A 26,411-nucleotide genomic window follows, 5' to 3' on the forward strand; every position below is an offset into this window, starting at 1 on the left:
TTGTTTTTTTAAAGCAAAGAATTTTTTTTTTTTTTTTAAATCAAAGAATTATTCCCGGGCTTTATTTCCGTAACCGCTCGGCCAGCCAACCACCGCCTAGGGGAAGAAACCCAACCCTCTTGCGCAAGCGCCCGGCCGGCGATTCCGCGACTCGGAGCGCTTTACAGTGCGCATGAGCAACTCGAAGCGGCGAGGCGGGAAGTGCTGCGCAGGCGCGTTTGGCCGACTCGCTAGGTGGGGAGCTCTTGGAGGCGGCGACCCGGGCATCTGGGGAGCCACAGAAGTCGTATTCCCTGAAACTGTGAGTTTCCGACGGTTTGTCCCATGGCGCGGGATTGTGAGGGATTAGGAACGAATTCTGGATCGTGACTTCGGTGTTGTAGCCGCGCAGTAAGCCCACCCCGCTCCTTCGGACCCCACAGACCCGCGGCGGGAAAGGCGTGCGCCTGCGCGCTAAGCACCCCGTCCGCTCTCGGGTCTGAGGGGGGAGGTCGTTCCGGGCTGAGCTCGCGGCCCGCCCTCCCCGGAGGAGCCCATTCATTCCCTCTTCTCTTCCTTTGCTCGGCGCTCGCGGCCAGAGTCGGATCAGCTCTCCGTCGGCTTGCATGAGCCCTGCCACGGGCCTCTTGGCGCTCCCTTTGAGGAGTCAGAACGATTTCCCCCTTCAGCCCTCTCCCCGGGGTCAAGCCTCTCCCCCCACCAGGCCTCGCTCGCCCTCCGGCCGGCTGGCCCCGGGCTCTGCCGCCTCAGTTCCCCCCAGCACCTGCCCCCTGCCGCCAGCCGCCGCCGAGGAGGCTCCCCTGACTAGGACAGTGCCCCCTCGTCCCCCTGCCTGTGTTTCTGGAAGGGGAAAATGAAGCAAATGGAATCCTTAGAAATAGCCCACGGGTTTCCCACCTTTGGGGATTTACACATATGGTGGCTTCTAAATGTTTGTCCCTTGGGGGACAGTGGCATCTTTCGGTGCTTGGTTCAGTAGTGGGTGATTTAAACTTCTCGTGGTCTCCAGTATTCTAATTTTCGCAGCTGCTTTGCTCCCCCTGTGGACATGACCCCTTGGCTGGCATTTTGCATCCCAGTTGTTTTGTGATGGAGGCGTCTTTGGGGATTCACATGGATGAACCAATGGCTTTTTCTCCCCGGCGTCGTGACCAGGTTCAGGTGGATGGCTCGTTAAAAAAACATGAGCAGAATTTTAAACTACCAGGTAGGTGTTTAATTCCAAGGACGTGCAGGCTACAGTTCTGTGATCTTGATTATTTTTCCTTAAAAAGGAACTTCCTGAATGGTGAAGTGAGTTGTATGTTTATATGGGAATATTTTTTACAAATAAGTAAAGCAGGGGGATCCCTGGGTGGCTCGGCAGTTCAGCGCCTGTGGCCCAGAGCGTGATCCTGGAGACCCGGGATCTGGTCCGCGTCGGGCTCCCTGCATGGAGCCTGCTTCTCCCTCTGCCTGTGTCTCTGCTCTCTCTCTCTCTCTCTCTCTCTCTCTCTCTGTGTCTGTGTTTCTCATGAATGAATAAATAAATAAAATCTTAAAAAAAAAAACCCAACAAATCAATAAAGCATCCTGAGATCTAGATTTAGGATTGGAGTGCATTTTAGGATTACAGTCCATCCATGTCATTTTACAGATGATGTTGCTAAGGTCTAAATATTGGTGCTTATCCAAGAACACAGTTGTTGATGCCCAAACTAAAATTTCTTTTCTCCTAGACCTGTGTTCTTATCTCTACACACTGTATTGCATTAAACTTGGATTTAGAAGTCAACGTTGGAGGGGTTTTCACTTAAAGTATTGAAAAGCAGAATTCACTGACAAAAATAAATGGTTGTAGCAATAGTAAAGCACTGTATCTCAGTGTAACATCCTGAAGTGTTGTTTGACCCTGAAGTGAGAAGGAGAGGTGCAAATGAGACCTGATCTTGTACACTAAAATACACACCTTCATTCCTGCTCTAGGAGTGTCTGGGACATAACAGGCATTTAATAAATATTCCTTAAATAGTGGAGTTCCAATTGACCTTTTTTTTTCCCCCTTAAAAGGTAGCTAAATCTTCTTTTCCATCTTTGTTTTAAACATATTTAGTGCTTGCCCAAAAGATACTACTTTTGACCTTCTATCCATGACATATATTTATCCAAAATAGATTTTAACAACACCCTGGAAAAATGACATTACATGTTTTTGCTTCTTGACTAAAACTAAACTATTCTTTGGTATCAAAATGAGTACCCTTTCTGATGTTCCTATTTTTGGTAGTGAAAGCTGCTATTATTCCACTTACCTATGCTTAAAACTTTAGAGATGTCATAGATTTGTTTTTTGTTGTTGTTTTGGTTTTTAAAGATTTTATTTATTCATTCATTCATTCATTCATGAAAGACAGAGAGAGAGAGAGAGAGAGAGAGAGAGAGAGGCAGAGACACAGGCAGAGGGAGAAGCAGGCTCCATGCAGGGAGCCGGACATGCTGGGACTCCATCCCAGAACCCCAGGATCACGCCCTGGGCTGAAGGTGGCGCTAAACCGCTGAGCCACCCGGGCTGCCCTTTCACTTAGAATTGTAATTTTCCCCATATCCAGTAACCCAGCTTTATCTTTTTTTTTTTTTTTAATGTGTTTGGCATTGCTTCTTTCCATTCCCACTTCCACTACAGTCATTCATTCCCTTACACTTTGCTCCTGAATTGCAATTAAGTTTCATATCTAAACTACCTGCTTTCACTTCGCTTTCATCCTACAGTTCATCTGGTACACTGCTACTAGAACAATCTTAAAATGCTGAAGTTTTGTGGCTTTTATGTAACAGTTTTGAACCTTATAGGCAGTATCTTTGATAATTCATAAAACATCCTGAAATTTTAGTCATAACTTTTTTTAATGACTCTTGGTAAAAGCTAAGGTTATATCAAAAAATAGCTTTAGTCAGGAGTAAAGCTGATGAAATCCAGGCCCATAACTGTTTCATGATCTAATATGATTTACTTTCCCTTGATGGAATAACTTTTGAATGGTGGGAACTTTTTTTTTTTTTTTAATTTTTATTTATTTATGATAGTCACACACAGAGAGAGAGAGGCAGAGACACAGGCAGAGGAAGAAGCAGGCTCCATGCACCGGGAGCCCGACGTGGGATTCGATCCCGGGTCTCCAGGGTCGCGCCCTGGGCCAAAGGCAGGCGCTAAACCGCTGCGCCACCCAGGGATCCCGGTGGGAACTTTTTATACATCTTTATATTCCCAGAACCTAATAGTGTGTTGCACATAGTAGGTGCTTGAGAATACTTGAATGAGTGGTTTAATGCAAGGGTTTTTTTTTTTTTTAAGATTTTATTTATTCATTCATGAGAGACAGAGACAGAGAGAGAGAGAGAGAGAGAGAGAGAGGCAGAGACACAGGCAGAGGAAGAAGCAAGCTCCACGCTGGGAGCCCGATGCTGGACTTGTTCCGGGTCTCCAGGATCAGGTCCTGGGCTGAAGGCAGGCGCTAAACCGCTGAGCCACCCAGGCTGCCCTAACGCAAGGATTTAAGTAAAATATTTAGTGTAATGGATGAATAATGATCTTTTGTTTTGGGAGATTTGTCAACTTTGTATAGCTTTTTGATAAAAATTATACTTAAAATTTAGAAATGATAGAAAACCAAAATAAGGAAATAGTATCTCACTATACAAATATTGCCACTGTTACATTTTGTTACAGTCCTTTAGTCTTCCTTTCATACAGCGGTACATAAAAAAAAAAAAAATTAGGATTGTAACCAATTTATTCCTAATCCTTATTAGCAGTATATAACCTGAACACTTCCTATATATTTAAATAATCTACAGATTGATTTAAGTTGACTGCCTAATGTTTCATTGCATAGTATGCTATGATTTAATTACCTTTTTTGTTGAACTTTTGTATTTTCCATTTTTTCCTATTAAGAAAAATGCTCCAACGAGCAATGTACTGGGCATGGTATTAAATGTTTATGTTCCTCTGTATTGTTGAACTATACCATAAGGCATGCATTTGGTGTGTTATATGGATGCTCTTAGCTCATACTACTCAAGTGGGTTATAGGTGCCATATGATATGCCTGGGACAGATCTAGTTTATGCTTATTGTCACACTGTCATTATTAGTGCCCCATTTTCACTCTCAAAGAGTGCCTCAATTTGGACTAAATTATATGATCTTCCTAGTTTAAGGAATGTAAGTCAGGCAGTACATGAAGCTCCAGAATAAGCATCACATATGTTCCTAGAATGTACGTTTTACTCCTTGGTAATTGAAAACATTTCATTTATATGATGAATATTAAATGTTTATTATGTGCAATTACTTCTCTAGGTACTGGGATAAATCAGTGCATACAACAGAAAAAAACCATTGCCCTCAGTCTAAGGGAAAGATAGACAATAAAAGAAATAGTATGTTCAAAAGTAGTTAGTACTGTGAAGAAAATATAGAAGGGAAGTGGAGATAGGAAGTGTTAGAAGGGGACATTTGATTTTTAAGAAGTATAATTGGTCACAGAAGACTTCACATTTGACCTAAGACTTTAAGATGGTAGAGAGCTATGTAGGGGAAAGCATTCCAGGCAGAGGAAACAGCAAGGGAGATGGCCCTCAGATGGGAGTGTGCCGAGCAAGGCGGTCCTTGTGACTAGAAGCTGGAGGGTGATGGGAGTGATGACAGAGAGGTGTGAGGAGAAGAGGTAGTTCCTTAGCTTTTATATGAAGCAAGTTATTAAGCTCCTATGGGTTGAGCAAAATAGTGATACGATGATGTACCTCTCACAGGATTACTCTGGCTGTGTTACAAATAGATGACACAGGCCAGCAATGATGAAAACAGGGAGTATAAGGAGGCTCTTGCTGTATTAAAGCCATTTGGGTATATTATGTAGCAGGAAAAAAATTTTTACTTAAAATTTCAAAGCAGAAGCCTAGACCTTTATGTTTAAAATATAGGCATTTAGGGCAGCCCTGGTGGCTCAGCGGTTTAGTGCCTGCCTTCAGCCCAGGATGTGATCCTGGAGACCCAGGATCCAGTCCCATGTCAGGCTCCCTGCATGGAGCCTGCTTCTCCCTCTGCCTGTGTCTCTGCCTTTCTCTCTCTCTCTCTCTCTCTCTCTCTCTCTCTCTGTCATGAATAAATAAATAAAATCTTTTAAAAAAATAGGCATTTAAATAATTTTTTGGCTTATAGACTTTTCAGGGTCTTGCCCTAATCCTCAGAGTATATATATTCATTCATCTCTGTCTTCATTAGTATTTTCCATCGTTTAACATTAATGCTCTCTTCTGCTGTTTACTCTCATCTCCATTTCAGAATTGAGGATTTTGCCTTCAGTTTGGTTGTCAGAAAGTTTTACGGTTGTTTAAAAATGTCAAAGTTGTTGTATAGTGACTGGAAATTAATACAAACATATTTTGGGTTTTATAAAGATAGGTAAGTACGTAGCGGGTTAGTAGTGAGTGATTTGGAAGCACATTGAGCTAGATAGTCATTCACATGACTTGTGCATTACAGTAGTTCTTTATTACATAAAATCTCTCTCTGGTGATTTCTAGTAGTTAACTAGCATCTCTACCACTGACTGCCAGCTCATGCTACTACAGAAGGAAGTTCCAAAATACGGAACTCAGTAGACTTGGAAGTAAAGTTCGTTTAATATGACCCTTTTGTTTGCAGGTTAAGAAACTGGACATTAATGTGGTTTAGTGATAACCATTGAATCTAGGCTTTCTTCTATATCAACATTCCAATAGTACTTTTTGTGATAATGAAAATGTCTCTGTTGTCACCTGTGGCTAGTGTGACTGAGGAACTTTTTAATTTTCTAAAATTTTAACTGAAATTTAAATAGTCACATGAAAATAGTAGACACACAACTCTTTATCATACTACTACAAAGCTTTTGGTATTGATCATATATACACATATGATATAACATGCACACAAACTTTATTAGTTTGATATGTTTAGTAATAAAAAGACTACAAACAGGCTTCTTAACATATTTCATCATATACAAATACCATTGATTGTTAGATATACCATTTTATGTACTATGCAAAAATGCTAAAAAAAATGCCGCCAGTTATACTATAACACAATGCTTTCTTATCACTTAGAATTTTTATTTTATACTTTTTGAAAGAGTTCTTTTAGATCTAACTGAATAATTCTTAAATTATTAATTAAATTACATTAAAAGGAATTAAAATTAAAAAGGAATACGAATATTTCACATCTTTCTCTCCTGAGTCAATTTTTGTACTCCAGACTCTTTTTTTTTTTTTTTTAAGATTTTATTTATTTATTCATTCATGAGAGACATAGAGAGAGAGAGAGAGGGAGGCAGAGACACAGGCAGAGGGAGAAGCAGGCTCCATTCAGGGAGCCTGACGTGGGACTGGATCCCGGGTCTCCAGGATCACGCCCTGAGCCGAAGGCAGGTGCTAAACCGCTGAGCCACCCAGGGATCCCCTGTACTCAGACTCTTTGATATCCTATTCCCCCCCCCTCACAATATTGTTCTCTATACATTAGTGATGCAGAATTTCTTTGAAGTTTATCTTTTTAGAGCCTTTTTTTTTTTTTTAAGATTTACTTATTTATTTATTCATGAGAGACAGAGAGAGAGAGAGAGAGGCAGAGACACAGGCAGAGGGAGAGGCAGGCTCCGTGCAGGAATCCCGTCGTGGGACTTGATCCCGGGTCTTCAGGATCACGCCCTGGGCTGAAGGCGGCGCTAAACCGCTGAGCCACCTGGGCTTCCCTTTTAGAGTCATTCTTAATGGGAGCTCAATTACATGGAGCTAACCTATGTTTGATTTCTCCTTCACTACCTTTACCATGTCTCCCTAAAACCATTTGCTCGTAAGGGTTAAATGTGAATGCTCCTTTATGATTTCTTGGATTTCTTTAAGGTACTAATACCTGTTCTGTAAGTTTTGATGCTGGCCAACATTAATTGTAGGTTGCATCCCAATTTCAGATTTTTTAAAATGTGTTTCAGAATCAAGGAAGTGTAATATAAAATTGAACATATCATTTTACCCTGTGACACTGGAATTTGAAACTGGTTGGAATTTCACTCATTAGGAAAGATTGCAATTGACTGTGGCAACTGTGACTGCTAGAAAGCTGGCTTTTCCCTTAGGCCTTGGTTTTGGTTTTTCTTTTTCTTTTCTTTTTTTTTAAATTTATTTATTTATGATAGTCACAGAGAGAGAGAGAGAGAGAGAGAGAGAGAGAGGCAGAGACACAGGCAGAGGGAGAAGCAGGCTCCATGCACCGGGAGCCCGACGTGGGATTCGATCCCGGGTCTCCAGGATCATGCCCTGGGCCAAAGGCAGGCGCTAAACCGCTGCACCACCCAGGGATCCCGGTTTTGGTTTTTAGAATGAAGTAGTGTGGTAGCTGGTAAATGGTTGCTACTGTCTTTGGCTTCACTCTTTTGTAACTTCTAAACTTTTGGGTTTTTTTCCCTACAGCTCTCTCTCAGTGCCCGTAATGATAGTAATAATTTATTCATTGAACAAACATGGCAGGCACTGTTCTAACTAGGAGCTGAATGTACGGTGGTAAATTATATAAACAGAGAACTGTACTGGTGGAGCTTATATTCTGGTGGGAGGAGGCAGAGAGCAAACAAACAGGATGATTTTATAGTGGATAAGCACTCCAAAGACAATGAGCAGGGTAATGTGAGTAATGAGAGGAATGGTATTTTAATTAGGCTGTCAGAGAAGACTGACCATTGAGCCAGCCACATGAAACTATTTGGGAAAAAGATTTCAAGTAGAGGGAATAATAAAAGCAAAAGTGCTGAAGAAATAACAATAACTACAACAATAAGAATTACCACTGTCTTTTATTTAATATTTACTATGTGCCAGGCATTGTGTTAAAAGCTTCTCTTGGGTATATTATTTCATTTAATCCTCAGTATGTCAGTGGCATGGTATAGTTATTGCCCCTTCGCTGTAGATGAAGAGACTAAGGCTCAAAGCAGTAAATTGTGTGCTGCCTGTTAAATATTGGAGCCAGGATTTTAATTTAAGCCTCCCATCTCCCAGACTGATAACAAATTACTGTTATATTCTTGCCTCTGGTATTGAATGAAACTCATGAACCTTCTCCAGTTCCCCTGTGAAGTAGATGGTAAAGTTAGTTCTTCCCATGCTTAGATGGATTGATATAAGATGGATTGAAAGAATACTGGACTAGATCTTCTTGGCCTGTTATTTAGTTCCAGTTCTTTTTTTTTTTTTTAATTTCATTTGAGAGCCAGCACACACACAAGAGCACAAGCAGCCGGGAAGGTCAGAGGGAGAGGTAGAAGCAAGACTCCCTGCTGAGCAGGGAGCCTAGTGATGTAGGTGGGGCTTGATCCCAGGACCCCAGGATCATGAGCTGAAGGCAGACACTTAACCACCTGAGCCACCCAGGCACCTCTAGTTTCCAGGTCTTAATGTTGTATTTCCTCCCTTCAAATTCATCCTCTACTTATTTTTCTGCTTAAAAGTTTTCCATAGCTTTCACTTGCATTCTCTGTCTTTCCCTTCTTCAGCCACATTGAATTTCATTACTTCCTCACCTGCCTCTCCCCAGAAAATAATCCATGTCTTTTTCCTTTTGTATGTCTTTGCAGACATAGTTCTTTCTTCCTAAAATTCCTCATCACTTTTTCTACTTGGTGCTTCAAAACACAGCTTAACTGTTACCTGAAGCTTCCTGGTACCTTCAGATGTGTTTGTTCCCCTCCCCCTCCTGCTATCTAGTAATATGTGCATTGCCTGTATTACTACAATTACTGTTTTGTATTCAGAGTGAGGTTAATCTGTTTTTTTTCAGTTAGACTAAGCTCTAAGAGAACAGGGGCTGCACCAAATTTTTTTTTTTAACTTACCCATCACTGAGCATTTTTAAAATACAGTGTTTATTAAATGGACAAATGATTTCACTTCCCTGAATAGGGTTTTCTTAACTGAAAATCAGGATAATTTCTGTTCTGCCATTATCTCAGTGCTGTTGTGAAGATCTGAAAAGATAATACAAGTGAAAGCGATTTGATAGCGTCTTAAACCATTATATATACTATTCAGATTATTATAACTTAAAAAGTAGCTGATGATTGGTTTAGATGTTGTAATAAAATCCGATGGCTTTTAAATATGTAGCTTTCTTTTTATATCCAGTAGTTTATCACACCTGATTTTACTGCCTCTCCTTATTTTTGAACATGTATATTTTTGTGGAGAGCTTATATTTATTTAAAAGTAGAAATTTATCATATTTGCTCTCAAGGATAGAGGATACTATTGATAATTGGGACAATTCTTTAAAAATATTTCTAACATTCCTGAGAGTTTGGTAGACTTTTCTCTCTGAAGGTATACTATGACTATTCAATATATAAAACTTTCCCAAGCTTTTAAGATTTTGTGTCTTTGGGAGAGAGAAATATTTTCAAAAAGATTGCATTGTCCTTGTCATGCCATCTAGTGATCGCAGGACAAATTGTTTAGTTTTTTTTTAAATTTAGCTTCTTTATTGTGTTGTATTCTATACAACGGCAGTGTATCTGTTAGTTTGTAATTCCAGAGTAATAAAAATTCAGTGTGTGTGATTCTAGGACTTACCAGTTTTACCTGTTTGTTCAAGAAGGTGTGTGTGTTATAGCAATCTAGCAGGGTTTTAAATATTTTTACCATGATTTTAAGATTTATTATAGCTATGTTTTAATTTGTAATTTACTCTTGTTTTAGAATTTATTTCATTGAGTTTAAAGTATAAAATACACTCATTAATTATAACTATAAATTCTTCCTTGATAGGTGTTAAAAAAGATATCGAGAAGCTTTATGAAGCTGTACCACAGCTTGGTAATCTGTTTAAGATTAAGGACAAAATTGGAGAAGGTAATTTAGAGATCTACTTTATTTATAAGTTTCTTTTCCTTTGTATAATCTTGATTTTCATTACTATTTCTTATTGAAAAGTATATCCTTTTAAAAATATTAAGAACATGGTCATATTACTAATTATGATATCAGGTTTTCTTTTTTCCTGGAAAGAATGAAAGAATAAGTATTTACAGTAAAATGAACAGTCCTGTTTTAATCTTTATGCTGTTATACTATTAAAAGTATTGGTATACTAATATATCATTAATGATAATTATTAAAAATGAAAATTTCTAAATGCATATGGGAGAGTTTGATCAAGGGAAGACACCTTTTCCTTTCTCCATTATAGTCAGGTAGAACTGTATGTTGAAACATTTATGAAACTTAAGGTGGCAAAATGATGAAAATAAAGTGGTACAATATTTATGAGAGAGTATTGGGGCACCTAGGTGGGTCAGTTGGTTAAATGTTTGCCTCTTGGTTTTGGCTTAGGTCATGATCTCAGGGTCATGGGATTGAGCTCTGCACTGGGCCCCTGGGTCTGTGGGGAGTCTGCTTGAGATTATCTTCCCCCTACCCTCTACCCTCACCAATAAGTAAGTTTAAAAAAAAAAAGAAAAAAGATGGTCAGTATTAAAATAAATGTCATTAAGAGACTGGCAGTCTTGTTGGCTGAATGAAGGGTGAATTTATGAAGTCAATAAGAAGGTAAAAGATAATAGAAGTTTTTGATGGCTATGTTGGGAAATGCCTAATTAAAAACCAAAAAAACCTTCCAATTACTTCATTGCTTTTCACAATGAAAAGTATCAGATAAGAAAAGCCTAGGTCATTGGGAGCAGAAGAATTAGAAGATGAGATGATTTGGGATGCAAGAAGTAGTTCTTTACATCTTATCCTTACCTTTTTTGAACACTAACTTAGTGTTCAAAAATTCTGTTCTGGAATCCATTTGTCCTAACAAATTGATAGTTATTCCTGGAGTGGGGGAAGACAGGAGGATGGTCTAAGTTTAGAAAATACAGTACTTACATATAGCTCCCTTTTGGTTATTCATGATGTACTTTTTTTTTTTTTTTTAAAGATTTTATTTATTTATTCACGAGAAACAGAGAGGCAGAGGGAGAAGCAGGCTTCATGCAGGGAGCCCGACTTGGGACTCGATCCCAGGTCTCCAGGGTCATGCCCTGGGCCAAAGGTGGCATTAAACCGCTGAGCTACCCAGGCTGCCCTCAAACACATTAAAGCTCTGGAAATTTTTGTAGGAAATTTTTGTAGTAAAGAAATATATCGGGCAGCCCCGGTGGCGCAGAGGTTTAGCGCCGCCTGCAGCCCAGGGCATGATCCTGGAGACCCGGGATCGAGTTCCATGTCAGGCTCTCTGTATGGTGCCTGTGTCTCTGCCTCTCTCTCTCTCTGTCTCTATGAATAAATAAAATTTAAAAATTAAAAAAAAAATTATCAATTTGTTTTAACTCCGTATTTCTCAAATTTAAATGGCCACCAACTCCTTTCTGTTTTGTTTAATGCTAAATTTAAAAGCATAGATGTTTTTGTCTTTTTCCCCAAATCCTATAAATATTTCTGCTTCTAATAGACCTATATCCAAATGTTAAAGTCATTTCAAATGACAGTATTATAGAAAAATACTAGAATGGATTATGACCACGGAAATTTTTTTTTAAGATTTTATTTACTTAGTCATGAGAGACAGAGAGAGAGGGGCAGGGCAGAAGGAGAAGCAGGCTCCATGCAGGCAGCCTGACATGGACTCGATCCTGGGTCTCCAGGATCACACCCTGGGCTGAAGGCGGCACTAAACCGCTGAGCCACCCGCCTGCCCATGACCATGGAAATATTTTGTGCTATCCCAGGCAAACAGATTTACTCTAGAGCTTTGGTAAATTAACATACCCTATAAAGAACTGAGAACAGTAAGAATTTATTAAAAATTGAAAGTTAGGTATATTTATAAATGTTGTTACTCTTTATGTTTAATATAATGAAGTATATTAATGATAGATTAGGATAACTTTATGGGTTCCAAACAGTTTTTAGGATCTGTTTTAGCATCATTTCATTAGCATTTAAAGAAACCAAATACTGAAAAATCTAATAAATTGTTTTACAGGCACTTTTAGCTCTGTTTATTTGGCCACAGCACAGTTACGAGTAGGACCTGAAGAGAAAATTGCTCTAAAACACTTAATTCCAACAAGTCATCCTATAAGAATTGCAGCTGAACTTCAGTGTCTAACAGTGGCTGGGTAGGTAATATAAAGATATTTTAATTGAACCGGCTATATATAATTTTTAAGAAGTATCTAACAGATGATGAGAATATTCATGAATTAGACATTTTTCAGACAGGTGTTTGCAATTTGGTAGCACTTTTCCTGTAACGTTGGAATGGTTAATTAAATTTATAATTTTAGGGTGGATTACCCTTGGGGCCAAGCTCGACTTCCTGTTCTCTTACCACTTTTTCTAATTTCCTGCCAGATCATAACCCATGGTCTAGATATTTTTTAAAATGTAGTGAATTCATATTTCACATCTCCCCAGCCATTGACAGCCTCATCTCTTACTTTATTTTGAACAACAGAAACATCTGGCATGTCTTCCACATTGATCTCACTCTTCTAGGTCATTCTCCCTCTACTGTCATCCCTTTTCCAGCTGCTCCATTGTCTTTGCTGCCTTTCCCAGCCAGACTTCCCAAAAATGATCTACATATACTGTTTTCACTTCCACACCCTACCTTCACTACTCACAGTATCTGCTGTTCTCTATGCTAAACTGAAACTACTTTAGATAGCGTTAACCAGGACTTCCGTTTTGCCAGGTTTGTCTTTTCTCTTCACATGAACCCTAGGCAGTGTTTTGATTTAAACCATTGTCTTTCGTCTTTTGACTTCTGTACTGCCACATACTCCTTGTTTTCTCTGTGCTTTATTTGGCCTTTCATTTTTAATATCCTTTTGCCAGTTCTTCCTCATCTACCTGATATCTAAATGTTGGAGTTTCTTGGTGCCTGATCTTGGGCTTTTTTGCTCTGACCTCTTCTCTGTATTTCCTTGTGGCTTTAAATGTATGGTAATGATTCCTGTAAGTATATATCTTGCCTCAGACCTCTTATCTATAGATTTGTATACACCCACCTGCTGATTTGACATCTATTTGAGTACCTAATAAATAGTTCAAGCCTAATATTCTGTAAACTAATTTTAATACTCCTTCGCACAAAAAACCCCTATTTCAACAGCCTGTTTTTGTCTGCTCATCTCAGCATCTATTATCAAATCTTGGCCATTTTGGATCCAAAATATTGTCTAAAAACCTATCCATGTTTTTCTGTCTTCTCAACCATACCTCAGACCAAGCCTAGATTACTAAAATAGCCTTCTTTTCTTTCCCCCTGAATCCTATGGTCACAAAACAGCCAGAGTGATCTTTAAAATATAAAAATTTGTATGTATATAATATAAATAGTATACTATTAGTTCCATCACTTAAAATCCTTTAATGGTTTCCCAGTGTCCTTTGGGAAAAAAAAATCCAACCTTATCCTATGCCATTCTTCCCACCTCCCTTTCTCTGTGTTAGTATCTTCAAATTTGTTTCACGCTTTCTCATCTCAGTTTCACTACCCATACTGTTCTCCAGTAAGACCTCTCCCAATCTTTGCATGCTGACCCCTATTCTGATCTGACCAGGAGTGGCACCACTTCAAAGATGTCTTCTGAGGGGCACATCAGGTGGCTCAGTCAGTTAAGCATCTGACTCTTGATTTCAGCATGGATCTTGATCTCGGGGTCCTGAGTTCCTTTGAGAGTGGAGCCCACTTAAAAACAAAAAACAAAGATGTCTTCTGAATTAAATTAGATTCACTTGTTCGTGTCACAGCACCTTTTGATCTCTTTCAAAACCCTCATAACCTGTCATGTTACCTTATATGTTATTGTTCATTAGATAGTAAACTCCATGAGGGCAGATACCACATTAATTTTAATTCACCTTCCCATTCCTAGTATCTAACATGGTGTCTACCAAATAATTGTATTTATTAAATACTAAATATTTATTGGATGAATGAACAAGCCTTTTTCTTTGTTTCACCCTTCTGTATATTAGAGAAGACAGGAGGATGAGTTGGCCTAAGACATAATTACATACATTCTAATTAGTCACCTGAATAAAATTGTTTCTTTTTCCATAAATATTTTTCTCTACCACTTCCTTTCCATGTACTTCAAAAAAGTACATGCTAAAAAAAGTCTTTATCTGGTCTTGCTTCCTTTCTAGCTCCCACACTGGTTTTTCTTCTTTTCTTTGCCAGATATTTCAGGCAAATTGTATGTTCTGCTTCTATTGTATCCTGTTTTCCCTCCTTAAGTCCTATTTGGCCTCTTCCTTTCCACTTAAATTGCTCTCTGAAAAATTACCAGTTAATTCCTCTTTGCCAAATTAAAAGCCTTCCCTCAGTCCTTATTCTCATGACCTCCGTACTATTTACTACTTTGTTTAAAATTCCTCACCTGGGTGGCATCTCTTTCTGGGCTTTCTGCTCCTTCTTCCATATTTTGCCCTTCAACTCAAGACTTTTCCAAGACTCAAATTTTTTCTTTTTCTCAAATCTTTCACAGCCTTTAGGTATCACTTTTCTGCAAGTATTGTCACTGACCTCTCACTTCTCATATAAGATGTATTCTTTATCTAGAAATTTTTATTAGAATGATGTCTTGGTTTTCAGTGCTTTTTTTCCACATATTTTGTTGGTATCCATGTTTTACTACTTGGACTCAAAACCATGGAAGTCAACTTTACCCTATTTTCCCTATCTTTTATGATTCAGTATAGCAGAGCGGTTAAGAGCATAGATCTAATTCAAGTCCTGCCTCCATGACTTACTAGTTTAGTATCCTTGGGAATGTTCCTAAGCCTCTCTGTGTCTCAATTTCCATTTTATACACAGGGGGAGGAAATAATAATAGCATTGTCCCAATAGGGCTGTTGTGAGGATTAAGTGAATTAGTTAATAAATGTAAAATGCTTGCTTAGATCAAAGCTTGACATATAGTGAATGCTCAATAAATGTTAGCTATAATTTTTTAATCAACTTACTTATTACTATTTTATTGGCTACTAAAGCTTATTAATTCATTCTTGTTATTTATGTTGTCCTCATTCTGCCACTTCCCCAATTAAAACTCTTAATTCTCTGATGTTTGAATTATAGTAACCTCATAACTGGTGCTTTGTAAAAAAACTATCTTGTACAAGTCACTTATAAACATGTATACTATCCCACAAATTGGTGGTTTTAAGTAGTTTTCTAGCATTATTTATGCATTGCAAAAATTTCATTTTTAAAGAAACTGAGCATAAAGTTTCGTTTGACCTTTTCTCTAAAGTTCATTATGCATTTTTCCACTAGGGGGCAAGACAATGTCATGGGAGTTAAATACTGCTTTAGGAAAAATGATCATGTGGTTATTGCCATGCCATATCTGGAGCATGAGTCTTTTTTGGTAGGTTTTAATACTTCCTTACTTCTTATTGGCTAAATATTTAATTGAAAACAATTTTATGACCTTATTCATAACTTTATTTTAGGACATTTTGAATTCTCTTTCCTTTCAAGAAGTACGGGAATATATGTTTAATCTGTTCAAAGCTTTGAAACGCATTCATCAGTTTGGTATTGTTCACCGTGATGTTAAACCCAGCAATTTTTTATTTAATAGGCGCCTGAAAAAGTAAGTATGAAAAGTTACCAGAAAATACTTATAACTTGAATGAATTTGTGCTATGGGGTTCATCTCGAAGATACAGAACATACTGCAACAACTATGACAGATTTTTTTTGTTGTTCAAATTTTCATTGTGATTGGGGAATGGAAATACATTGAATAAAAGATAAAATTGTATTAGTAAAGCAGTGTACATCATTAGATATACCATAGTTCAGTGAAAATAGCACTTAGCTAAAAGAAACTTTTAGAAAGGGGGGGTACCTGGATAGCTCAGTCCATTAAATGTATGCCTTTGGCTCAGGTCATGATCCTGGAGCCCTGGGATCAAGCCCCATATCAGGATTTCTGCTCAGCAGGGAGCCTGTTTGTCCCTCTCCCTGGCGCTCTGCCTACCTGTGCACGCATGCGCGCGCGCGCAGCACACACACACACACACACACACACACACATATATGCTCTCTCTCTCTCTCTCCCCTCCTTGGTCAAATAAATAAAATCTTAAAAAAAAAAAACAACTTAGAAAAGGTTTAGGCCTTTTCGACCTTCACATTTGTCTTATTTCTGGGTGTCATGGTAGCCAATTTCCTGTTTCAACACTAAAGTTGTGTTTTATGTATATCGTATGTTGTGTGTGTGTGTTTTATGCTGATAGAGGCATTGTAAGCTGAATACCTAACTTAAATACTATTCAGTATACAGTGGATCATACTATGGTAGGAAGTACAGAACTATAACTTCTTGAAATTTATACTTCTGACTTTTCCCTTTAGTTTTCTTTAAATAAATCTAATTTATTTTTCTTTCAAGCGTATTTAATTAAAAATTATCTACTGTGATGCCATCTCTGCCATTGTAAGAGAACAAAGGATTGGGCTTCTATCCCGCAATCCTTGTCTGCCTTGTCAGCACAGGGCATTGGAGAAAGGAGAGAAAGATTTTTGTGTGTGTGTGGGATATATCATTCCTTACTTTTCAAGCCTAGTTAGCTATTAAATCATCACCTTCTTTATAAATTCATTTTTTAATCTTTTTTCAAGAATGTTATACATTCTTAATGATCCCCTAAAGAATTATACTTTTTGTATGAATATGACTTGAGCATATTACAATGTTACTAAGCTTTAGTGGTTACAAAGAAGTAAAGATGCTTACTTTTTGTTGTCTTAGGTATGCACTGGTAGACTTTGGTTTGGCCCAAGGAACCCATGATACGAAAATAGAGCTTCTCAAATTTGTCCAGTCTGAAGCTCAGCAGGAAAGCTGCTCACAAAATAAATCCCATGTAATCACAGGAAACAAGATTTCATTGAGTGGCCCAGCAGCACCTAAGGAGTTGGATCAGCAGCCCACCATGAAAACTTCTGTTAAAAGGCCCTACACAAATGCACAAACTCAGATTAAACAAGGAAAAGATGGAAAGGTTCTACCTCTTTTATTTCTTAAATACTAATATGGTCTTAGAAATGTACTGCTTCATCCAACAGAGGGAGATATAATACCAGGATGATGCTTGTAATTAAAAATTTTTTTTTACATTTGTTGCATATTAAATTGATTAGATTCCACTAAGATTTATAATGGATCATTTTACCATTTCAAAACTGAAAGTACTTGGTAGATTTATAACGTCTCTGTCATTACATAATGTGACAAATATGGAAAATAACAAATTCTCCCTGCATGTTATAAAGTTCAAAACAGTCGTTTGTCCTTTTTAAAAGAAAACATTAGTTATAGGAGAAAAATTCTGAAGTGTCTATCTCCATTTTAGCTGCACAGCAAAATTGTAACATCCATGCAGGTGGTTTTTAAATTTTTTAGTTATATATATTTGTGGATTCTGATAACATTGTATGGGTGTTAAGAGTTCTGTCTAGACTATTTTCTCCTTTCACAGAAGTGTTTTGGTGCCTAAGAATGACTTGGATGCAGCTGTTTTTGTTTCATGTCACTTAACTCTTTCAAAACTGGCAGAGTACAGCTGGCAGAAAGTGTTACAGATATAATCCTTATTTTCCTTGTTTTTGTTGGTATTGTAGGAGGGATCTGTAGGCCTTTCTGTCCAGCGCTCTGTTTTTGGAGAAAGAAATTTCAATATACACAGCTCCATTTCACATGAGAGCCCTGCAGTGAAAGTAAGTAATGTAGCTTAATAGTGCGATCATCAGTCAGTCGTACACTGAAGAGAATTTAGGGATTGGTAGTTGAGCATTTATTATCACTAAGTTTCTAAAAGTAGAGTTTTGCTGTGGCAGAAGGTATTAGTGCTTTGAGCATCTTATCAACACTTTTATTTTCTCCAGTTTTTTCCTGAACTTTTCTGGTGGAATTTTTCATCATTTTTGGTTAGCTAACTATTGTTGCTCTTTTCTAAAGGATCATTTAGAATATTAAAGTCTTTTCTCTCATTGGCTAGAATGCGAGCTCCTAATAATTAACACATTTCTGATACACAGTTGATAATGTAAAGATGTTTGTAAAGTTTACGAAATTGTAATCAATGTTAATTGGTTTTAAATTGACTTATATCCTATAACGGCTAGATAGCGTGAGCAACAAAATTCTGATTTTAGCCAATGTAATTGTGCAGTTTACAGTTCTGAAATGGAGTTAGACACTAGAACGTAACTATGTTATACTTTTGTAACATATCAGGAGAAGTTTTAATACAGTGTAAGTCAAGTATTTACCAATTGAGGACTATTTAGCAAATTTTAATATGCTTATTCAACAGAGAAACCTAAAAAGATCTTACATACTTTAATAGACACCTCTTCACTTAAAATCCAACAGCACATTCGGCAATTTTATGTTTGCCATACTAGCATTTGAAGACATCATATTAAACATCATGAAAATAGGAAATACGACTTTTCTTTTACAGCTTATGAAGCAGTCAAAGACTATGGATGTACTATCTAGAAAGTTAGCGACAAAAAAGAAGGCTATTTCTACAAAAGTTATGAATAGTGGTGTGATGAGGAAAACTGCCAGTTCTTGCCCAGCTAGCCTGACCTGTGACTGTTATGCAACAGATAAAGTTTGCAGTATTTGCCTTTCAAGGTAATGTGTTTTGATGGTGCTATAAAATCACCAGCATGCTGCCAGACAAGATTAGAAATTGCATTGATTTTGGTGGGCAGTTGATTTAGTGTAAGGAAAGGAACAACACAGACACTGATGTGGAGAGGTACCTTGAAGAGAAAATGATATCTGTTATATTGTTCATTTGACATTTATATGTTCTTTGAAAAACACATTTGCTCTTACATGCATAGAATTTTGGTGGAGGCAAGGATAGTTATTTTGGAACCTTAGAATTGCACATTTTTGATTGCTGATTTAATCTTCTGTTTTCTTTCCTTATCCCCACCTATGTAGAATAACCAGAACCAAATAGTGTCTCTCACTCCCACTTCCTACTCTGAGCCCCATAAATTCCTCCCTCTCTGAAAAGTTGCATGAGCTTTCATGAGCCTGTAACTCAAGTATGTAAGAGACTAAGTAGATCAGAAATTTTCTGATATCACTCCAAATAGAAATGAAGTTTTATAGCTCTGAATTCTATTGTATTAAATTCTGTTGTATTATGCTTTTCTGTTATGGTTATCATCTACTACCTATTTTTATACCTGGAAGTTACCTTAAAATTTTTCTGGAATAAGGCCTGGTAATTTGCAGGGTGTAGAGGGGAGGGACCAGTAGAAACAAAATCTAAGATTTTCATTACACTGGATTATCATTTGCTTTATAAATAACTATATAGATATCAAGGCAGAATTTACTGTGAAATCAATTAATGTTACTTTTTGGTCTTAAATAATTAAACTCTAATGTAACTAGAAAATCTTATTTCGTCATTATAAGGCGGCAACAGGTTGCCCCTAGGGCGGGTACACCAGGATTCAGAGCACCAGAAGTTTTGACAAAGTGCCCCAATCAAACTACAGGTATGTTGCACTAGAAATACAGAACCCAATTAGAATTGGTTATCCTAGGTATATTTTATTTTATGATCTTTGTTTTACTATTAAGGTTTTTGTGCTTTTAATAAATTATATAAGTCGTTCTAGCAGTAGAGAGGCCCATTTTTGAGATCATGCTATTAATGAAAATCTCTACTCCTACTGTAGCCTTTTTTTTTTTTTTTTTTTTTTTTGGTAAGAATTTTTTTCCTATAGATTACATCTTGCTTATCTATTTACAAGAAGATGTTTTCCAGGAATTTTGTTTGTGGAAGAAAAACAGTTTTTAGTAGTCTTTGCTAATTTAAGACTTGTAGCATTTTATCTGTTTGCCCAACACCCCAAAAGTCTTCTATGAGGCACATGATTGTGTGTTTGATTAAAATTATTTTTTGTTATTGTGAAAATAATACAGTAGCATTAAGGAGTTTTAAAAAAGGAAAAGTTTTATAATCTACAAAAGTTATCATGGAGCCAAAACCCAGGAAAAATTTCATTGAGTAAATGAATCCTGTCATTCACTTGGATTATGGACTTTAAAGAAATACATTAATCCACTGTGTATACTCAATACTTGCTAGTGATACAAAAAAATGAATGAAAGTATCTACTTACTCTCAAATAATAATAACCTGTTGAGGATGGTTATAAATCTTTATACAGGGTATTTTAGGGACACCTAACTATTCCTATCTGACGGGAATATGGAAGGAAGTTCACGGAAGAGGGAACCTCTGAGAAGAGAATGTAAACTGGAGTGGATGGTTGGCATTGATACATGAGCAGACGATCTCAAGAAACAGAATGGTCTAGTCATATAGGAAACAGTAAGTTTAGTGTTGCTAGAATGTAAGATGGAAGTGAAGGAATGGTGAGAAACCTGATAATAGATCAGATCCCACATGTTAAATAGCTTAGACTGTATCCTCTAAGTGTTGGGAAGTATTCAAGGGAGAGACATGGTAATAATTATGTTCTAATTGGATCATTCTGGTAGGTGTACAGAGAGGATAGATTTTGGAGAGTGGTGGCCTGCAGTGGTCCAGATGAGAGATGATGAAAGCCTGAATGAGGGCATCATTAACAAGAAAAAAGAAAGGTGAAGGATTGGAAAGGCAGAACCTGGTAGATAATTGGATATGGGATTTGGGTTTTGAGTGGTGAAAGAAAAGACATCCAGGATGTTTATCAGAGTTCTAGCTTAGGGGACTTGAATGGGTATCAGTGACTAAGGTGGAGAATAAGTAACTGGTTTACAAGGAAAGATAAGGTGGATTAGGGTATAAATTGGTCTGAGATACTTGTGGGACACCCAGATAGAGATGTTCAACAGAGTAAAAGTCAAGCTCAGGGAAGTTGGGGCTGGAGATACAGTTGAATGTCATCAGTACAGAAAAGATGGTTAAAGCCATAAGGTAGATGTAGTCAGTCAGGGAGAGTATACAGGGGAAGAAGAGATTGGAACTTTGGGGAACCTTAGCCTTAAGGCTTGGAAAGGCAGGTAATATATAATGGCCAAGGCAATAGAGAGCAAATAACTTGGTGATACTAGGAGGTCAACAATTAGAAGAGCTGTCCCTAAGAGAAATTTTCTTAACATGAGCCTGGGCGGGTCTTAATGTTAACTGCCAGAATTCTAGAGACTAAAGTTTCTATAGCAGAAGTCAGGGTTAGCACCTGGCTGAAGAAAAGCTTCTAATATTAATATTTTTCACTAAATATTAGTGAAACCACTTTCACTATGGTATGTAATTCTTGAGGAGCATCCAGATTTTTCCCACATAGCTATTTTTGGATTTCTTTTGATCTTCTAAAATATTTCTATTTATGGTTTTCTAATGATAAAATATCCTTTAAAGTTACTAACATGTTGCTTAAGGAAGAAGACATTGTATTCTGTATTAAAGATGTTGGACCAGTGTTTCTCAGTCCTGGTATCACACTGTATCTTCTGAGGAACTTAAGAAGTACGATGCCTGAGCTCTATTCCAGAACAATGAAATCAGAATCTCAGACAGTGGGCCTGGGCATCAGAATTTTTGTAAGGCTTAAGATAATTTGCACAGCAAAGGTTGAGAACTATGGATATAACATTGACTACTGGTGATAAAATTACAGGTTTGGGATTTTTTTTTTAAAGTTTGTTTTCTGTTACAGCAATTGACATGTGGTCTGCAGGTGTCATATTCCTTTCTTTGCTTAGTGGGCGATATCCATTTTATAAAGCAAGTGATGATTTAACTGCCTTGGCTCAAATTATGACAATTCGTGGATCCAGGGAAACTATCCAAGCTGCTAAAACTTTTGGTAAGCAGTTTTATATTCTAGAACAAAACAAATGCCTTTATTATCTCTATAAATCAAATTATGATGAAGTTCTCTTTACAAATAAACATATTCTGTGTTCATAAAATTCTCTGGTGTTAGATAGAAAATTTCTCTGATGCTCTAAAATTAATTGCATTGTGTAAGAAAATAATTTATCATCACTTCTATATAATCATTTAATTTTACCAAGCACAAAGTGCTATTTAAATATTTAAAGTTCAATTTTATAATCTTAAAAGAATAAGGGACTCCCTATAGTTATAATTTAACTTCATTACATAAATATTTTTTAATAGTATGTTTTGTTTATTGTATATTTATTAAGCATCAGGTGTTCTTGGGCCTGCCTTAAATGATCTTACTCTATACTGACAAGTAAACTGTTAATTATGATGCAGCATAATAAGGACTATAGTAGGGAAGATAATAAAATATGTGTTAGTTAGGTTTCCTTAGGGTAGGAAGGAAGAAAAATGAGGAGAACACCTTTGCTGATGGAGTTATTCTTGTAAGCATATGTTGGAAATCTTAGTTTCCAAAGTAGGTGCTTTCTTGTACCTACAATAAGAAAATTTTATCTGAGGTAATAGGGTGAAATAGTACATACATACAAAAATAAATGACCATAAGTAGAAGGCAAGATTGAGACTTTGGAAATTGTATTCTTACACGTTTATTCTCAACTGATAAGAAAACTTTTTATCTACTACTGAATAACGTGAGAATTTTATGAACATAAAATTTATCGGGCAGCCTCAGTGGCTCAGCAGTTTAGCGCCGCCTTCAGTCCAGGACGTGATCCTGGAGACCCGGGATCGTATCGAGTCCCATGTCAGACTCCCTGCATAGAGCCTGCTTCTCCCTCTGTCTCTCTCATGAATGAATGAATGAATGAATGAATAAATAAATAAATAAATAAATAAATAAATCTATCTTTAAAAAAAAAACACATCAGAGAACGAACACCAAAACATTTTGTTGAAGAGCTTAAATCTCCCCTTTCTGTAGTCAAAGTTTTAAATGAGGATCAACAATGGAAGCACAACATGTGACATGAAAACATCCCAGTGTGAATGTCACAATAGTAGGCAAGAGCTTTTAAAGACTTATCATTGTAATGCTTGTTCTCATCTTAGAAAAATAATAATGGCAGGTAGTACTTGTCTTAGTTTTATTAGTAGGACTTCTGCAGCTGTTTCAGTCCAATCTTACTATAACTTTGGGCTTAATACAGAGGGACTCAAAACTTCAGTAGTTATAGTTCTTTAAGACCCAAAGAAATGACTTGCTTCAGATTAACAGTGGGAGTGCTTTTACTTCTATTGTGTATAACCTGCTTCCCTATCCTTAATTCCTAGAGCTGACCCTGCTGTAGGTTGTCATCAAGTGCTTGTTGAGTTCTGTCACATTCAGAAGAAAAACCTTGAGCTAAATCAAATGCCTGACATGTAGTCTGTAACAAAATATATTTTTTAAAGATTTGAGAAAGAGAAAGTAGGGGAAGAGATAGAGGGAAAGAATTTCAAGCAGACTCCCCACTGAGCAGGGAGCCCCAAATGGGGATCAATCCCAGGACCCTGAGATTATGACCTGAGCTGAGGGCAGATGTTTAACTGACTGAGCCACTCAGATGCTCCCACATTTCTGTCTAAAGGAAATAAGGCCAAGATAATATAGTATTGCCTGTTTGTATGCTTATTTTTGCCCATGTCTGAAAATAATTCCGTCAGGAAATTGTTTCAGAGACATTTATATTTTTAAAAACTGAGCTCTGGTGTATTAAGTCATTCAGAAACATTTGTTGGGAGTTGATGTGGCCCAAGTACTAATATTGAGTCTGTTCTCACAGAGCTTAAATTCTAGTGGGGTAGACAAATCTGTCAGACAAGTGGTATTAAGATAAAAGGGGAAAGGAAGAGAAGAGGACTCACCTTATTTCAGAGGTTGGTCAAGGACACCATCTATAAGGATGTGATATCTGAACAATGACATGAGAGGCTGAGTAATGCTTTTTTTGTCCAGTCCAGCAGGCATTAATTAAGAGCCTACTGTGTACTAGACACTGTCCAGGCTTTGGTGGTTCAAATGTAAATGAAATAGTCCCTATCTTCAAAGAGCTCATAATGTAGGTGAAACAGACCTCCAGTTACAATACAGGCTAATGAAAGTAAAAAAATTTCATAGGTACAATAGAAGTTTAGAATGTTCAACTCTGTGAGAGTGTCGGGCTTCACAGATATAATTCTTAAGCTGAGTGATGATATAAGTTAGAGTATCCCAGGTGCAGGGGATCCTAGGCAAAATAGGAGCCACATAGCCAGAGGCATGTACAAGTATGGAAGGGGGAGAAGGAATGGGAGCTGCAGCTGATTACAGATTACAGAAAGACACTGTAAAGCTGAAGAAATTAGGCAGTCAGGTGAATCCCTTACATAGCTTAGTAAGTCACTGCTTTCTGCTTAGTACGTCCTACTTTTGATTTGGTCTTCAACTGTGTAGTACAAAACACAACTTAAATATTAGCATGTGGTGCTCTATCTCTATATAGTGTAAGTATATCCACAAAGTGTATGGTTGGACTTGCATGATTCTCATGAGAGACTTCTGATATTTTCAAATAATATTAAATACATGTGTTTTTTTCTTTTTCAGGCAAATCAATATTGTGTAGCAAAGAAGTCCCAGCACAAGACTTGAGAAAACTCTGTGAGAAGCTCAGAGGTATCGATTCTAACACTCCCCAATTAACAAGTGATACACAAGGGCCTGCTTCTCATGACCCAAGTTTTTCAGAGAAGACTGACCATAAAGCTTCTCACCTTATACAGACACCTCAAGCACTGCCCTCAGGGAATTCACTGTGTAAAGGGGACAGTAATGGCTGTGGGCGTGGTTTGAATATGGATACTGCCGATTTAGAAGGCTGGAATGAGGTACCTGATGAAGCTTATGACCTTCTTGATAAACTTCTAGATCTAAATCCAGCTTCAAGAATAACAGCAGAAGAGGCTTTGTTGCATCCTTTTTTTAAAGATATGAGCTTGTGATGATTGTTCTTAATATAATGTTTGCTGTTGTATATTATGAGACAGGTGAAAAAGAGTTCCTTATAAGAGCTATAACTTCTTGATTAGAGACCAGGGCAGGATAAATAATTTATTTTAAAATTTTAGTATTTGCTCTTTGGCAGATTCTAAAATATGGATTAAGATTAAAGACAGCTGGGATAGTTCTTTAGGCTAACTACATGATCGTTGAGTAAGATTTACCCAAGTACAAAAAAAAAAAAAAAAGATCTACCCAAGTAGAATCAGATCTTTCACTTCCCTAATTACTTGTCACTGCCATATGCAGAAAAAGCAACTGTTTTACCCTAGTATATAGGAATCTGAGGTGTAAGTCTTAAAATTAACAGATGTGATCAGGACTAAATGAGTCAAAAGAGTTATTTTATTGGTTCCTTTAAGTTATGGCTATGTGTACTTCTAGAAAACTCAACCCGGTGCTGATGCTCTAACCATTCTGTAGGTAAAGGAGATCATTTCCTCTTCTGGAGGCATATATTATACCTTTTATGAACACTAAAAGCAATTAATGAGAAAATGTTGGAGGTAGTATCACTTAAAATTGAATTTAATTTATCCTCAAAGTATTTTGTTAAAGCATTTTTGTGTGAATTGCCATGTTTTTCTTAATGGTTTCTCTCTTGATTTTTCCACTTTCTCCATCCCCACCTAACACATTCTCCTTGGAAATAATATGGTGCTTTCCACAGAGTTTCTGGGTACTTTGTTAAATATGCATGTGTTTACAGTTGGGAACTCACTGCGTACACTGGTTGATTAAAGGGAAGCTGCAGAACCAAGGTGAAGGCTGATAGTCCAAAATGCTTTTCTTTTTCTCACCATCTTAGGTGTAATTAGGTAGCTGCTAAAAGGGAAAGTAAATACAGCCTTGAGAATATTATTGGTTATTTTCTCCTCTGTGTTGAGTCATCATGATCTCTGCATCCTGTTATAAATAAGTTGGTCCTGCTCAAGGAAGATTGACTACTAGAGTCTTGGGTGCGTTGGAAAGAGAGATAAGTGCGCAAAGTAGAAGAGGACCAGAGATAGAGATTTATGTATTACTATATTCCAAAATGATACATATCAATGACAGTATATCAAATGCTCTCTGTGAGAAATAAGTCACGGGATATGGATCTGCTGAAAACTTTCCCATTTAGTAGGGATAGAGTATAGTGTAGAAACAGCTTAGGGGTCTAGAACATACATTCTTTTATTTTGTGCATTCAAGTAAGTATGTCACCTACCCTATTTGGTAAGTATAGTATATACAGAAACCATTGCCACAAATATGCTCTGTATTCTCATAATATAATCTTAAAAAAAAACTTGAATGTTCTTACATTTGTATGTTTAATAAAGTTATTTTATATTTTTTA

At 37.2% G+C, this 26,411-nt stretch overlaps 1 protein-coding gene across 3 annotated transcripts; it reads left to right on the forward strand.

Moving 5' to 3' along the window:
* Positions 1–222: 222 nt before the first annotated feature.
* On the forward strand, positions 223–26,411 carry CDC7 (cell division cycle 7). 3 transcript variants are annotated; one of them, XM_055341154.1, is made up of 12 exons: positions 223–301; positions 1,010–1,207; positions 9,844–9,927; positions 12,047–12,182; positions 15,353–15,446; positions 15,532–15,674; positions 16,839–17,091; positions 17,711–17,806; positions 18,556–18,734; positions 19,539–19,621; positions 21,794–21,943; positions 24,617–26,411. In XM_055341154.1, the coding sequence occupies exons 2-12, from the start codon at positions 1,090–1,092 to the stop codon at positions 25,009–25,011; spliced, it is 1,731 nt and encodes a 576-aa protein (XP_055197129.1). In that variant the 5' UTR covers positions 223–301; positions 1,010–1,089; the 3' UTR covers positions 25,012–26,411. The 3 variants fall into 3 exon arrangements, with proteins under 3 accessions (XP_055197129.1, XP_055197130.1, XP_055197131.1); XM_055341155.1 differs by having other exon boundaries at positions 233–301; positions 1,027–1,207; XM_055341156.1 differs by lacking the exons at positions 223–301; positions 17,711–17,806 and having other exon boundaries at positions 335–1,207.

Source organism: Nyctereutes procyonoides, unplaced genomic scaffold (assembly GCF_905146905.1).
Source record: "Nyctereutes procyonoides isolate TBG_1078 unplaced genomic scaffold, NYPRO_anot_genome, whole genome shotgun sequence".
NCBI lineage: Eukaryota > Metazoa > Chordata > Mammalia > Carnivora > Canidae > Nyctereutes > Nyctereutes procyonoides.

Bases quoted from the DNA above. Each gene is read 5' to 3' on its own strand.
- CDC7 (XM_055341154.1), top strand. From the start codon at position 1,090: ATGGAGGCGTCTTTGGGGATTCACATGGATGAACCAATGGCTTTTTCT. The intron at 9,928-12,046 runs GTAATTTAGAGA...ATTGTTTTACAG, and splicing joins TAAGGACAAAATTGGAGAAG to GCACTTTTAGCTCTGTTTAT. The intron at 19,622-21,793 runs GTATGTTGCACT...TTTCTGTTACAG, and splicing joins GTGCCCCAATCAAACTACAG to CAATTGACATGTGGTCTGCA.